Source organism: Episyrphus balteatus, chromosome 1, assembly GCF_945859705.1.
Source record: "Episyrphus balteatus chromosome 1, idEpiBalt1.1, whole genome shotgun sequence".
NCBI classification, from domain to species: Eukaryota; Metazoa; Arthropoda; class Insecta; order Diptera; family Syrphidae; genus Episyrphus; species Episyrphus balteatus.
Genome location: NC_079134.1, coordinates 128,754,742 through 128,769,129, shown reverse-complemented (window position 1 = coordinate 128,769,129; position 14,388 = coordinate 128,754,742). Strand labels below are relative to the sequence as shown.

General features: G+C 33.6%; 1 protein-coding gene across 1 annotated transcript; it reads left to right on the top strand.

Annotated features, from left to right (window-relative positions):
* Positions 1 to 2,905: 2,905 nt before the first annotated feature.
* Positions 2,906 to 8,167, top strand: LOC129910763 (uncharacterized). The gene has a single exon (XM_055988290.1). It carries the CDS (start codon positions 2,906 to 2,908, stop codon positions 8,165 to 8,167), a length of 5,262 nt encoding a protein of 1,753 aa, XP_055844265.1.
* The last annotated feature ends 6,221 nt before the right edge of the window (positions 8,168 to 14,388 follow it).

The window sequence follows — 14,388 nt, the reverse complement described above, 5'->3', positions numbered from 1 at the left end:
TTCAAGTCGAATATACTCGAGAATCCCCTATCTTTCTACGATACGTCCGGACGAGAGAATGTTCTGCGAACAACTAAAACGATCCTCAAATAAATATCGGCGGCAAGGCGTACCGGCAAACTATCTGTATTGTGTATCTGAATCTGAAAATTTGAATCGTTCGCTTGTTGTTTTGTTCTCTTGCATTCTTTTTATTTATGTTTTGAATTTGATTTTCTTCTCATATCGCCTCTGGGTCTGGGTTGGACGTTTGTGCCAGTCAGTGGTGTCATGGAGTAAAAGATCTTTGCTGAATTTTGTTGGGTGGGACAGAAGGAGCAATCTCTAAGTTTGTTGTAGATAGATACCAAACACAAGGTCCACGAGGGGAGTATAGTTTTTTTGTCATGGATAAGTCTGCATGTGGGATGTACAAGATCATTGTATCTCTCATGGTTGGCAGATACAAAATTTGGAAGATCTTCAAAAAATAAAGTTTTTGCGATTTTTTTTTTGCAATCGACTCTTCTTCATCATTATTTTCAAAAAAAAAAATATCATAGCATCTTATTGAGATTCACGAATTCGTGCTTGAGACAAACTTCATAATAATGTGTAGGGGAGAAGAGGGTAATTTTAGAAGAGGGTAATCAAAGTAAAAAAAGTAAGAAAAAAGAACACTTACAAATGATTCATACCATATTTGATAAAAAAAATTCGAATATCCGTTTGATAAAAATTAAATGCAAGACTTTGTCGCACGAACTTGCTCTTGGAATTCAAGTTGCTAGAATTATTAAGACTTTTTATATACAAATTTGGCAATGCCCAGTGGGTACCCTCCCATACAAAGTGCGGTCAAAAATATAATGACTATTTTTTTTTTAATGAAACGCTTGTATTATGACTTTATATGATTTATTAATAATACATCAAGTCAATTTTTTAAATTGTTTGATATTTTGAAGAAAAATAAAAAATTTAAAAAAAAAATGGTTAATGCCGGGAATCGAACCTGACAGTCAGTCGTGCACCTTACCCTAACCCTCTAGGTCAGTTTTTTTATAAAAATAATAGTGCCGATAAGGCAATCTTTAAGTTTAAAGTTGTAATGTTTTTTTTTTCAGTGTAGGGTCATTTAAACTCGTATTACTCGAAAAGGGGAAAAAACTGCGCTATTATTTCGAAAGGTAGGACAGTATTCTTAATTTGAGAACTTAAATTGTAGAAGGCATTCGAAGGTAAACCAACTAAATCTCCAATTTGCTGAAAATTAAGCTAGATATAAATTATTAAAATTGCTTCGCTTACGAGCCCCGTAACAATAAGCCTTAATGTAATTTAACAATATAATTTATGTTCTCAGGAAGTATTAACCTTCTTTTTTAATATCCATAATAATTTAATATTGTTCACAATTTTTTAACATCCGTTATCACTATCTCAAGTTCACACCTTATAACTGTACTTTTTTTTATATATTGACCTTGAATGGCTATTCAAACCCATTTCCGGCGGCTACCAGTTCCAGTAGACCTAGAAAAATGAAATTTAACACACTATCTGTTTTTGGTCTAATTAGAATAAATATGAAAAAAAATGTTTGGAAAAGCTTCTGGTTTTCTGGAAAATTGACGTTGCGTTTTGGCAACGCTTGCCGAAAATTGGCCTTATAAAAATTATTAAAATAAATTGCACGACTGGGGTCGCACGTACTTGCTCTTATGGTAAAAGTTACTCTAATGTTAAAGTTTTTCATTGAACAAAATAAGGGAAAATTTAAAATTTGATATTTTCACGGAGTTTCGTTAGTGGTGCAAAAAAAATAAAATCTGTTTTTATGAATAATTAAATGCCGTTTTTAATGATCTTTTACAAAAAAAACTAAGTATGCCATTTTATTTCTAGTATAAGAAGGAATTTTTAGAAAAAAATTTTCGAAAAACGTTAGAGCCGTTTTTTAAAAAAATAATTTTTTATATATAAAAATTTTCTAACATTTTTCAAAAAAAAGTTGATATGCAATTTTGAATAAATAATTAATTTACACATAAAAACAAAATTTGAAAATTTTTCAACAACTCGTCTCCAAAAAATTGATTTTTCAAAAAAAAAATTTTGAAATATTTTTTAAATATCCAAAAATGTGTTTTTTGAAAAATTAAAATTTTTTTTAAATAATGATTGTTTAACAGTTTCTGTATTAAAAATTTGGTCGAAATCTTTTTTCGAAATAAAAACGAAAATGTTTTTTTTTTAACAACTAATATTTGACTTTAACTGGCTGCCATTTTGTAGTAACTCACTTTAATACAATGAAATTACATACAACAATAGAAAATATTATAAGGAAGAGAATGTATGTTTATTTTTTGGTCTACGCCAAACTGGAGCAAAGATATTAGCTTAGAAGTAAAATATCCCAAAAAATGCATTTTTGTGAATAACTCCGCTGTTGAACGCACCCAACACTGAAAAGCAGCTCATGTAAAGAACGCATAATCAACTCGTTGAAATATGACAATTCAATTAACGAGTATGTCATTTTTGCTCATCATCTGTGCTGTCACTTACTCTGTCATTCTTATCCATCATTCAAGCTGCAAGTAAAATAAAATTCTCCTTTCCAAATTAAAAAAGTGTGTCGTGTTTTTATTTAAAATTAAAGATTTATTTAAAGTAAATTTGACAAAATAATTATAAAGGTTTACGCCGCAAACATTGGTCCTTCGAGCCTTCAAAGTTAAATTGAAAAAATATAATTTAATAAAGTGGATGTTAAAGGATTTAACCAAAGTGTGGTTCGAAGTGTGATATAAAGGAGAAATATACATCACGAGGAGAAGACGCCATTTTGCCGCTTTCAAAGTGAGTAAAATTTTCGTATACATTTTATCATTTTATTATCAATTTGCAATCAATTACAATGGCAACTAAGAAATTAAATGCAAAAATTTTACAACTTAAAAAAGATGTTGAAAATTTCGGAAAGAAAGGGAAGGCCATTTCCGAAAACTATGTACAAACTAGGATAAAATTGCTGGAAGAGTTGTGGGAATCTGTAAACAAAATTTATGATGATTTTTTAGAATCTGATGAGGTTGGTGAAAAGGATGTGGATGCTGATGCTGGGGTAGGATCGGTATACGAACAATTTCGTGAGAATTATTGCGTTTTTAGAGCAAAGTTGTTTGATTCGCTGCAAAGCCTGGGTGGCAGCAGCAGTAGTGTATCAAAAGTAGTTGCTGATAAAGAAAAGGAGGTAAGAAAGGAGGATATTCATCTTCCAGCTATTAAATTACCTTCTTTTGATGGCTCCTATCAAAATTGGCCAAATTTTCACGATTTGTTTGTATCGCTAGTTGCTAGCAAAGATTCGCTTTCCGACATACAAAAAATGCATTATTTAAAAACGAGTTTGACAGGAGATGCAGAAAAGTTATTGCTGACTTTGAGTACTGAAAGTCGAAACTATGCTAAAGGATGGTCAATGCTGAAGGATAGGTATGATCACCCTCGCGTTCTTGTAAACATCCAGTTGAATACACTGTTCAACCTGCCGTCGTTAACTCAGGAGCGTGTGGAGTCGATCAAAGATCTTCTTTACACTTCGATACAAGTGATCCACAGCCTTGCAAATCTAAAAATTGAAGTTGAGCATTTAGATCCCATACTAATATTTCTGTTAGTACGAAAATTACCTGGGAAAACTCAACAGATGTGGGAGGAGAAGTTGAACGATCGAGAAAATCCGAAGCAGTTGCCAACTTTCCAGGAATTTACATCCTTCCTTGAGACAAGGTTCCGGACATTGGAAGCAGTCGATCAGCAGCACGGTCAGAGCTCATCAAACACATCACGGAGTTCTTCTCACAAACATTCGTTCATCGCTCACGCTCAATCTGGAAAATCGAAACTTACTTGTAAAATATGCCTGAAAAATCAACATGCTGTAAGAAAATGTAATAAATTTTTAAAAATGAGTGTTACCGATCGTAGTCAGGTTATAAATAAATTGGGTTTGTGTCGAAACTGTCTAGGGTATAGTCACACATCAGATAGTTGTCCAAGTGGTCGTAGGTGTTTTCATTGCCAACAACCACATCACACTTTACTGCATGTAAATAATACTTCTTTTCAGCCTAGTCAACAACCTTCGAATTGGCAACAACATGCTAACAACTCTCAGCCGCTACAACATCAGGTAATAAACAACAACCCGCCAAACCAGGTGCAGCAAAATACCCAAAGTACAAGTTTGAATGCAGAAGCTCCTTCGTTCCAAAGTTCAAGTAAACAACCGTCGACATCCAGCAACTTAGTATCTCATCATTCTCATCACAGTAGTAAAACAAAAAACTCTCAAGTCTTACTGGCAACAGCCCTTGTGAAAGTGAAGTCTTCGTTAGGTGAATGGTTGACGATGCGAGCATTGTTGGATTCTGGTTTTGAGGCGTCATTTATCACAGAGTATGCTGCCCAATTGCTACAGCTTAAATCTCAAGCAACTCAAATGGGGGTTTCCGGGTTGGGTTTAGTCAGCAGTGGCAAATCTCTTAAAATGGTGGATATCACTTTTGCTTCACACCATTCCACTTTTGCAACAACAGTGCAGGCTTATGTCTTAAAGTCACTGACTGGCCATTTGCCGGCCCGGACCCTTCACGTTGAGAATTGGACCCATCTCAACGATTATGTGCTAGCTGATCCTGAATTTTTCAAATCATCCAAAATTGATATTTTGCTTGGCAGTGATGTCTTAGCCGAACTTTTGTTGCCGGAGCTCATCCCACCAACAGACAAGTTGATGCCAGTCATGCAAAATACAACACTGGGATGGATCTTATTCGGAAAGGCTCCAATTGTATCTGAATCAAGTCAACAAGTCAGAAGTTTTTTGCAAATTTTACAAACAGACCTTCGAATATTCTGGGAATTGGAAGAAGCACCGTTCAAGCCATACTTAAAAGCCGAAGATGTTGAATGCGAAAATCATTTTATCAACAATGTTCAACGGACAGTTGATGGGCGCTATCAAGTGGCATTACCGTTCAAGGGAAATGTTCATCCTGTTCTTGGCGATTCGTATCAAAGTGCTTTACGGCGATTCTATGGACTTGAGTGGCGTCTTGATGCAAATCAACAACTTCGAGACCAGTATTCAGAGTGCATCGAAGAATATATTCAAATGGGTCACATGAGCGAAGTCGACAAGAACAGCTTACCAGAAAATCAGCATTATTTCCTGCCGCATCATGCTGTCATCAAAGAAAGCAGTTCAACCACGAAATTAAGGGTGGTGTTTGACGCATCCGCTAAAACATCAAATGGAATTTCTTTGAACGATGCTATGTTGGTAGGTCCAGCACTTCAACAAAATATCTGCGACATAATTCTTCGGTGGAGGTTGTATAAATACACTTTTACAGCTGACATTGAGAAAATGTATCGTCAGATCTTGATAGCAGAGCAGGACAAAAATTATCAGCTGGTTCTATGGAGAAAAAATACTGATGAACCTATTAAAGTTTACAGGCTTAATACGGTTACCTTTGGTACAGCCGCCGCTCCATATCTTGCGATCCGAACTTTACAAAAGCTAGCAGATGATAATTCGACAAATCAAATTACATCCTCTATGATCCTTAACGAGATGTATGTAGACGATTTAATATCTGGAGGAAACACAGTTGCAGAAGCTAAAGAGAAAATAAAACAAATAAAATCAACGTTAAAGACAGCTGGATTTAACTTACGTAAATGGACTTCCAACTCTGATGAGGTACTATCGAGCATTCCAACAGGAGAACGGGAATCTTCATTCTCAATGCCTCCAGAAGATTCGGAACGAGTTAAAACGCTCGGTGTCCACTGGCTTCCTTCCGTTGATAAATTTTCTTTCTGCTACAATCCGCTTCCAAATCCACAGCCGACAAAACGATTCATTCTATCAACGATAGCACGACTTTTTGATCCCATGGGTTGGATTGCTCCATGCATTGTAAAGGCGAAAATGTTTATGCAACAACTGTGGGCGAAGAAGTTGTCATGGGATGAACAAATCGAATCGTCACTTCTGGAACAATGGAATGTTTTCTACAATGACTTGATAGCTATTAACAAGATCCAGTTTCCAAGGTGGGTAGAAACCATCGGTGATTTATCTCGAGTCGAGTTACATGGTTTCAGTGACGCTTCAGAAAAAGCATACGGAGCAGCAGTGTACTTGAGAGTCGAAGACGATAAAGGCCAGGCGAAAATGCATCTTCTCATTGCAAAATCCAGAGTTGCACCTGTGCAACCAGTTAGTCTTCCTCGTTTGGAACTTTGCGGTGCTGTGATGTTAGCCCAGTTGTTAGACTATGCAACTCAAGTTTTAGGCAACAAAAATATCAAGCAATTTGCATGGACTGACTCAACCATTACTCTCTCGTGGATTCGAGCATCACCAACCAAGTGGGAGACATTTGTAAGAAACAGAGTTGGAGAAATACAGCGGTTGACCCCAATCAATATATGGAAACATATTCCAACACAACATAATCCCGCAGACTTGGTTTCAAGAGGTGTTTTGCCATCGGATTTACTTGAAAATACATTATGGTGGAACGGGCCAGACTTTTTATGCGATGCCTGGGTTTTTCAGTATCCTACACAACCATTAATAAGAGTTCATCAAGCCGAGCGAATTTTTCCTCCAATCAACAAACTAATGCATAGATCTTCTGAAATCAATAAATTAATTCGAATTACTGGTTTGATTTTACGTTTCACAAATAATTCCAAAAATTACATACCCAACTGGAAAATCGGACCGATTTCCCCGAGTGAACTCGACGAAGCAGCCAAAATATTGGTGAAAATAGCTCAACTCGAAATGTTTCCTGAAGGAATTATGAAATCTAGAGGCATGGCATCTCTAAATCCCTTCGTAGATCCTGACGGTATTATTCGTGTTGGTGGAAGATTGAAGAATGCTAACCTGCATTATGATCAACAGCATCCAATAATTCTTGCTCCAAATCATCATTTTACAAAATTGATTCTGCATGAAGCTCATGAAAAAACGCTCCACGGAGGCATTCAATTGATGATGGGTTATCTTCGGAAAAAATATTGGATTTTTCAAACTAAACGAATTGTTAAACAATACATTCATAAATGCACTATTTGTTATCGGTTCAGAACTAAGCCAGCTTATCAACTCATGGGAGAATTACCATCGCCTAGAGTCAATGTATCCAGACCATTTTCACATACCGGGGTTGACTATGCCGGGCCTATTAGTATCCGGGCTTGGAAAGGCCGTGGAGCAAAAACTTATAAATGCTATCTAGCCATTTTCGTTTGTCTGGCGACTAAAGCCATTCATCTGGAAGCAGTGAGTGACCTCACTACTCAAGCTTTTCTAGCCGCTTTTCGACGTTTTACTTCACGTCGAGGTGTCTGTGGACAGATCTATAGTGATTGCGGCACAAACTTTAAAGGAGCTGAGTCAGAGTTGTATCGTCTTTTAAAAGATGCCACTCATGACTGGAAAAATGTTGCTGAAGCTTTATCGTCACAAGGAACCAAGTGGAATTTCATTCCTCCTGCTTCTCCCCACTTTGGAGGGTTATGGGAAGCCGGTGTGAAGAGTGTCAAACACCACTTCAAAAGAGTTGTTGGAAATGGGACACTCACTTTCGAGGAGCTCACCACGCTTCTGACTCAAATCGAAGCGTGTTTAAATTCGAGGCCTCTTTGTCCTTTAACCGAAAATCCTGATGACTTTCATGCTTTGACTCCAGCACACTTTTTAATTGGAGCTGAAATGTACTCCGTGCCAGAACCTGACCTTACGATCGGTAAGACGAGTTATACTGACCGGTGGAAGGTAATCCAATTCAGTCTACAAACTTTTTGGCATCACTGGCAATCAGAATATTTGGCCAGATTACAACAACGACCTAAATGGCTCAAATCGCAACCTCAACTTAAAATTGGAGATCTGGTTTTGATAAAAGATGAGAGACTTCCCCCTACGAAATGGAATCTAGGTAGAATTCTAGAAACCTTCCCAGGTAAAGATGACATCACCAGAGTTGTCAACCTGAAAACACAACAAGGCGAATTTAAAAGACCGGTAACAAAGCTATGTCCACTACCAATTAATGAGAATCAACATAATTTATCAAATCAAATCTAAACACAATCATCAATACCGAATCCTTTGCCCCCTCCGTATTTTCAAAATTCAAATTTTGCTCACTTCAAAAGAAAACACACTAAGTCATAAAAATACTTAAAGTTGCTCACTTCAACCGAAAACGCAAATTGAAACACATATCTATACACACACACACATATACACACACACATACATATATATATACACACACACACATATACACACACACATACATATATATATACACACACACACACACACACATACACATCCACACACATCCACATACATCCACATGCATCCACAAATACATCCATACACATCCACACAAATACAAAATATCATGCATCAAGTCATACAATGCTTACAATTTTCATCAACAAATTTTACTTTATTTGCTCATTTCAACTGAAAAACGCATATAAATAAATTTAACTCAATGTTCATTTCGTCATTTTGCTCCGAAATAATTAAAACTTGCTCATTTTATACGAAAAATGCAAAGTTAAATGCAAAAAAAATGTTTAAATGGTCATATAATTTAAACAAAATGTACCGAAATTTAAAATAAATACGAATTAAATGCTCAATTATTTAAACAAATGCATTCAAAATGAATTCAAATGTAATTCGCTTAGTAATCGAACGTATTTAAAATTTAATTCGCTTAAAATAAGAATAAATCAACATTTTAATATCAAATATAATTAATTTCATTCATTTGAAGTAATTTCATTGATTAAATCAACAAATTAATTCAAAATTCAACATTTAAAATCAAATGCTACAAAAATAGTAGTTGCTCAACTCAATCACACTTTACCAGTAGCAGTATAGCAATTGGTGATCAAACTGCACATCACTAATAAGCTGCACATCTCTAACACATAAAGCATTGAAATTTAATTTTGGTAAATAATCGAATTTATACATCTACTTAAACAAATTTCATCAAAATTCACTTACCTGGATCATCTGCTACATCTGCAACAACTTTTTTTGTCAATTTTATTAACTTTTTCACTACATTAAATTACACTTAAATTCAACACACAAAAAAAATTACACACGAAGTACAACCGATGCCGTAATTAAAGGAATTTTCCATTGACAAACAAGCCAAGTTGTTGTTGTTTGCCTTCGTCTAACTCGTTGCTTTGATCAATGAACTAACGAGTTTCATATAAGGGAGCTGTATGAGCAACTTCATGGTATTTTTGGTATCATTCACATTTAGCAAAGATACAAACCAGATTTCATTGCTATCAATGTAGTTTATGTTGAAAATAATTTTCATAAAACCTTTTATTTGCCATGTATTTATGCTTTTTTGTTTCTTTTCATGTCTAAACCGAGATGAAACATAAATTTGAAACATTATTTCCAACACAAAACCAAGAAAATCAAGATTGAAAACCACATCTTTTGCCCGGGGAGAATGTTGAACGCACCCAACACTGAAAAGCAGCTCATGTAAAGAACGCATAATCAACTCGTTGAAATATGACAATTCAATTAACGAGTATGTCATTTTTGCTCATCATCTGTGCTGTCACTTACTCTGTCATTCTTATCCATCATTCAAGCTGCAAGTAAAATAAAATTCTCCTTTCCAAATTAAAAAAGTGTGTCGTGTTTTTATTTAAAATTAAAGATTTATTTAAAGTAAATTTGACAAAATAATTATAAAGGTTTACGCCGCAAACACCGCTAAAAATAATGATCAGGTGGTTTAAGCCTTTTAAATATACCCCTATCAATCCATGAAATAAAAACTGACAGTGCCTGACAGGGTTTAGTTTTGTGTATATATATTATTCATGGACATATGATATTTTGTTTTCATCGCCACAAGTCCAATGAATCATATATAATTTATTGAAACAAAAATGTGATGTGATATGATATGATATTAGGATATGATCACATCCTATGTTATCCACCTTGATTTTGACAACAGTGTTGCCAGGACCGGCTATTTATAGCCAAACCGGCTCCTTCAAGTTTTACCCGGCTCCTTCAAATTCAGATTTCCGATTAATCAAAATTTGGCTCCATAAGTTTTCAATTTGGCGATTTTTGGCTCCTTCAAAATTAAAAACTTTTATAATAAAATAACTTGATTATTATGATCACGCCTTAAAAGTCTTCGAAGTAGAACTAAACTTTTTCGAAGTAGAATCTGATGTCTTGCTGAAAAGGGCAATTGTGAATGTACCTACTTCCATTTTCATTAATATATATATTATGAGGCGTTCAGAATTATAATGTGTCAAGTCCACTTCTCTTTAGGTTGGATGTTTTAAGGTCTTAAAAATTAAGGTTTTCCTTTTATGTCAAATAAAAAAAAAGAAAGACATTTTGGAGATATAGAGGTATCTGTGAAACATTTATTTGAAAAGTTCCTTTAATCCAGTCAAATAAGGATTTAACCTCGGAATGAATGTTAGTAGAAATTTTTTTTGCTCAATATCTTCCTTTTGCCATTCTATAACATAACTCAAAAGTCTAGAAAAATCTCATGTCCGCTTGTAGCGATTTCAAGGTCAAATCGCGAAATGGAGATTTTCAAAATTAGCAAAAATAGGCTATGGTATTATATACACATATGATACATGATTTCAAGGTATTTTTTAATGCTAATTCCAAAAAATCTAAAATCAAGGCAATCTGACGTCTCTGAAAAAAGTTATACCTGTTTTTCATCTTTGAACCCATATTATTATAACAGTTGCTAACTTACTACCGAAAAACCCTTAAAAGTAATGGTAGCGGAATCATATTTTGCATGAGGGTTTTCATATCCATTATCATTAAGAATCAAAACAATGCAATGCAAAAAAACATTTATATCTATGAAAAATTGGTATTTTTTGAGAAAAGGGGAAATTTTGGGATATGCACTAAAAAACATCCTGGTACAATCTTGGAATTAGTGCTAATAGGCTAATTTTTTTGTTTCTATCTTTGTTTGGATATTCTATAACTTATGTCAAAAATCTAAAAAAATCTCATGACCGCAAGTTCTTATTTTCCAGGTTAAACTAAGTTAGGTGCAGATTTAAAAAAAATAATAAGAAAATTTTAGATTCTTATATGTATACCAACATAACCCATATCATTTCAAGGTATTTTTTAACGCTGATTCCAACAAAACCCACAAACAAATCAATATGACCATCCCTGAAAAGTAATGTACCTTATTCGTGCTGATCTGACACAAATATCTGAAGAGTTGTTTTTCAATTTTTTCAAATCTGCACCTTATCTTCAAACCAAGAAAATTAGGACTTGCGGACATGAGATTTTTTTAGATTTTTGAGGATAGTTAAAGAATATCCAAACAAAGATTAAAATGAAAAAATTAGCCTATTAGCACTTATTCCTAAGATGAACAAGAATCTTCTTTAGTGCATATCCTAAAATTTGCCCCTCCATCAAAAAATACCATTATTTCGTAGGTATATATATTTTTTGTGATGGATTGTTTTGATTTTTAATAATGATGGATTCTAAAATCTTCATGCAAAATTTGGTTCATCTACCATAACTTTTAAGGGTTTTTTGGCAGTAAGTTTGCAACTGTTATAATAATATGAGTTGACAGATGAAAAACAGGTATAACTTTTTCCAGAGACGTCAGATTGTCTTGAATTTAGATTTTTTGGAATCAGCATTAAAAAATACATTGAAATCATGTATCATATGTGTATATAATACCATAGCCTTTTTTTGCTAATTTTGAAAATCTCCATTTCGCGATTTGACCTTGAAATCGCGACAAGCGGACATGAGTTTTTTCTAGACTTTTGAGATATGTTATAGAATGGTAAAAGGAAGATATTGAGCAAAAAAAATTTCTACTAACATTCATTCCGAGATTTACCCCTTTTTTCTCCTTATTTTACTGTATTACTTTAGTTTCTGAAAAAAGCTTCTTAAAGTTCAGAATAATACAAATTTGAAATGGACTTGACCCATTTATTCTGAACGCCTCATATTTTGTTTCCACTTTTCCACAATGTATATTTGTTTTGTTATTTATTACTAAAATAAAAATTAAAGAATCTAACGTGAAGTCTGATAAATTTAATACAAAGTATTATTTCTTTTTATTTTTTTTTTTATTTTTTGTTTATGTTATCATCAAGTTAATTTAAGTTTGAAAAAAAATTATGAAAACAAATAAAAAAAAATGGTACAAAATACCTACATTGTAATGAGTTTTTATGAACAATGTTTGAAGTTGGCGATTTTTGGCTCCAAGACTTCTAAAATTCGGCTCCTTGCCTCTAAAATTCTCTGGCAACACTGTTTGACAATGCTAATATTTTATAAAAGAGAAAAAAAACTAACTTATTAAGTTGTCCTTTCAATAAATTGCATTTAATTGTAAAAAAAATGAGCATAATAACACTTTCTAACTAGGAACTTGAACGAAATATTTTTGTATGCGTGTAACCTGGACAAGGACTGTAGAGTGGACCGAAAAACTTTTTTTTTCGAATTTCAATAATAGAGCGGAAAAGTTGCGAATGGTGAAGACTAAAAAGACTTTAAAAAATAATCAAAACCGGTTCATATCTTCTGGTCGTGCATCGGCTCTGAAGTTTGAAAAAAAAAAATTAAAAAAAGGTATTTTTACAAAAATAAATTGACCATCCTAACATCTTATTTTTTGAATAGATTTAGAAAATTCTTCTGTGAGCTAAATATAAAGTAGAAACAAAATTACTTCAAATTTGTTTAGGGACTTGACTTTCGGTCGCGCATGCTTTTTGTCAAAAAAAATGGCAAAAAAAAGGTCTAAAATTTCATATTTTCTTCTTGATTTACTTTTACAACCCATATTGAACTTCACCCACTTTTCCCCTAACTAATTCCATGGGAATCAACCACTGACTTAGAGGCGGTAACTTCAAAAATAAAAACATGATTCTTGGATTTCGGTATATTATAATCATCTTTGCAATATTTCCAAATGGAAAATTACATCTGTGTGTTCTTAAAGTTTTGTTGTTAGTTTTTTCGAGAATTTTTCCAGTCAATTGCTTAATATGTGCATTAAATGAAAATTAAAACTGTTGAATTAAAACTTGGTCAGTTAGTGTATATATTTGCGCGGTTAAATCTAGAGGCTAACCACATTTCAACTCAATAAGAGGCATATCTACAATCATAAATAAACGCTATATACGGGCGTTCTTTTTTGCGTGCTTATTATTCTGCTGAATTGCCAGAAAAGACCTCCTCTCTGCGTTATTTTGTGGTCAGATTGCAATTACAATTCGTCCGTCAGACCGATTGATTCAATCAAAGATCAAATTGCATTAAATTTTTCCCTGATGATGTTGATTGTAGATCAATATTGAACATTGAATGAAGGTAGCGTGCGTTGCGTTCGTTGTCGTGCTGCGGGTCAACGGGGGCTTGTGTATTGTGATGTACGATTGATTTAATTTATTGTTGTATTATTTTTTATTTGTTTTTATTGATTAAATTTTTGTTTTTTTTTGTTTGGAATATTGAGATCTTGGTTTTTAATTTCGTGGTCGTGATGAATTGAAAGAATTTTTCTGCAATTAATGTTGAGGGCCAGTGATTTTTATCGTAGGTCAAGTGCAGCACGGGATTGAATTTCAATTCTACTTGTATTTGTATAGTTTTGTTTAGGTTGTAGACAACCTTGCTTTAAATGAAAGTCTTTATGTAATGTGTTGATTGTGGTGGCCACAGTTTAAAAGTTTAAATAATGTTAAAATAGTTTGTCCTTTATTTTAAAGATTAATAAGAGGTAAGAACAAAAAAATATTCTTACATAAACATTTTCCACGAAGCTAATAAATTTGGCTAACTAGGGTAGATTATTCGTAAGTTAAGGGGCTTGGCCACCCTGAGTTTTTTTTTTTTAATTTATTTTTAATCATCCCCTTAATTGTAATGAACAAATTAAGACCTATTGCGTATCTAAACATTCAAAATTGGGCAAGTTACGGGCATTTTTCGAAAGGAAGATCAGAACAAAAACATTACTGTTAAAAAAGGAGCCAAGTTCTCCTATGTTGAAATTATGCTGTCACAAAAAGTACTGAGATGTAAAAGTGTACCAAGCTACCAAGTTCTAAAGTTTAGGTTCAAATTCGTATCAATAAAATTTTGATTGTTTACTTGGCAATTTTTGAAATAACTTTAAAAATCGGTAATTAAAAGAAAAATTGTCAAGAGAACAATCAAAATTT

Excerpts from the sequence above, each read along its gene's own strand:
- LOC129910763 (XM_055988290.1), top strand. The coding sequence starts at position 2,906 with ATGGCAACTAAGAAATTAAATGCAAAAATTTTACAACTTAAAAAAGAT.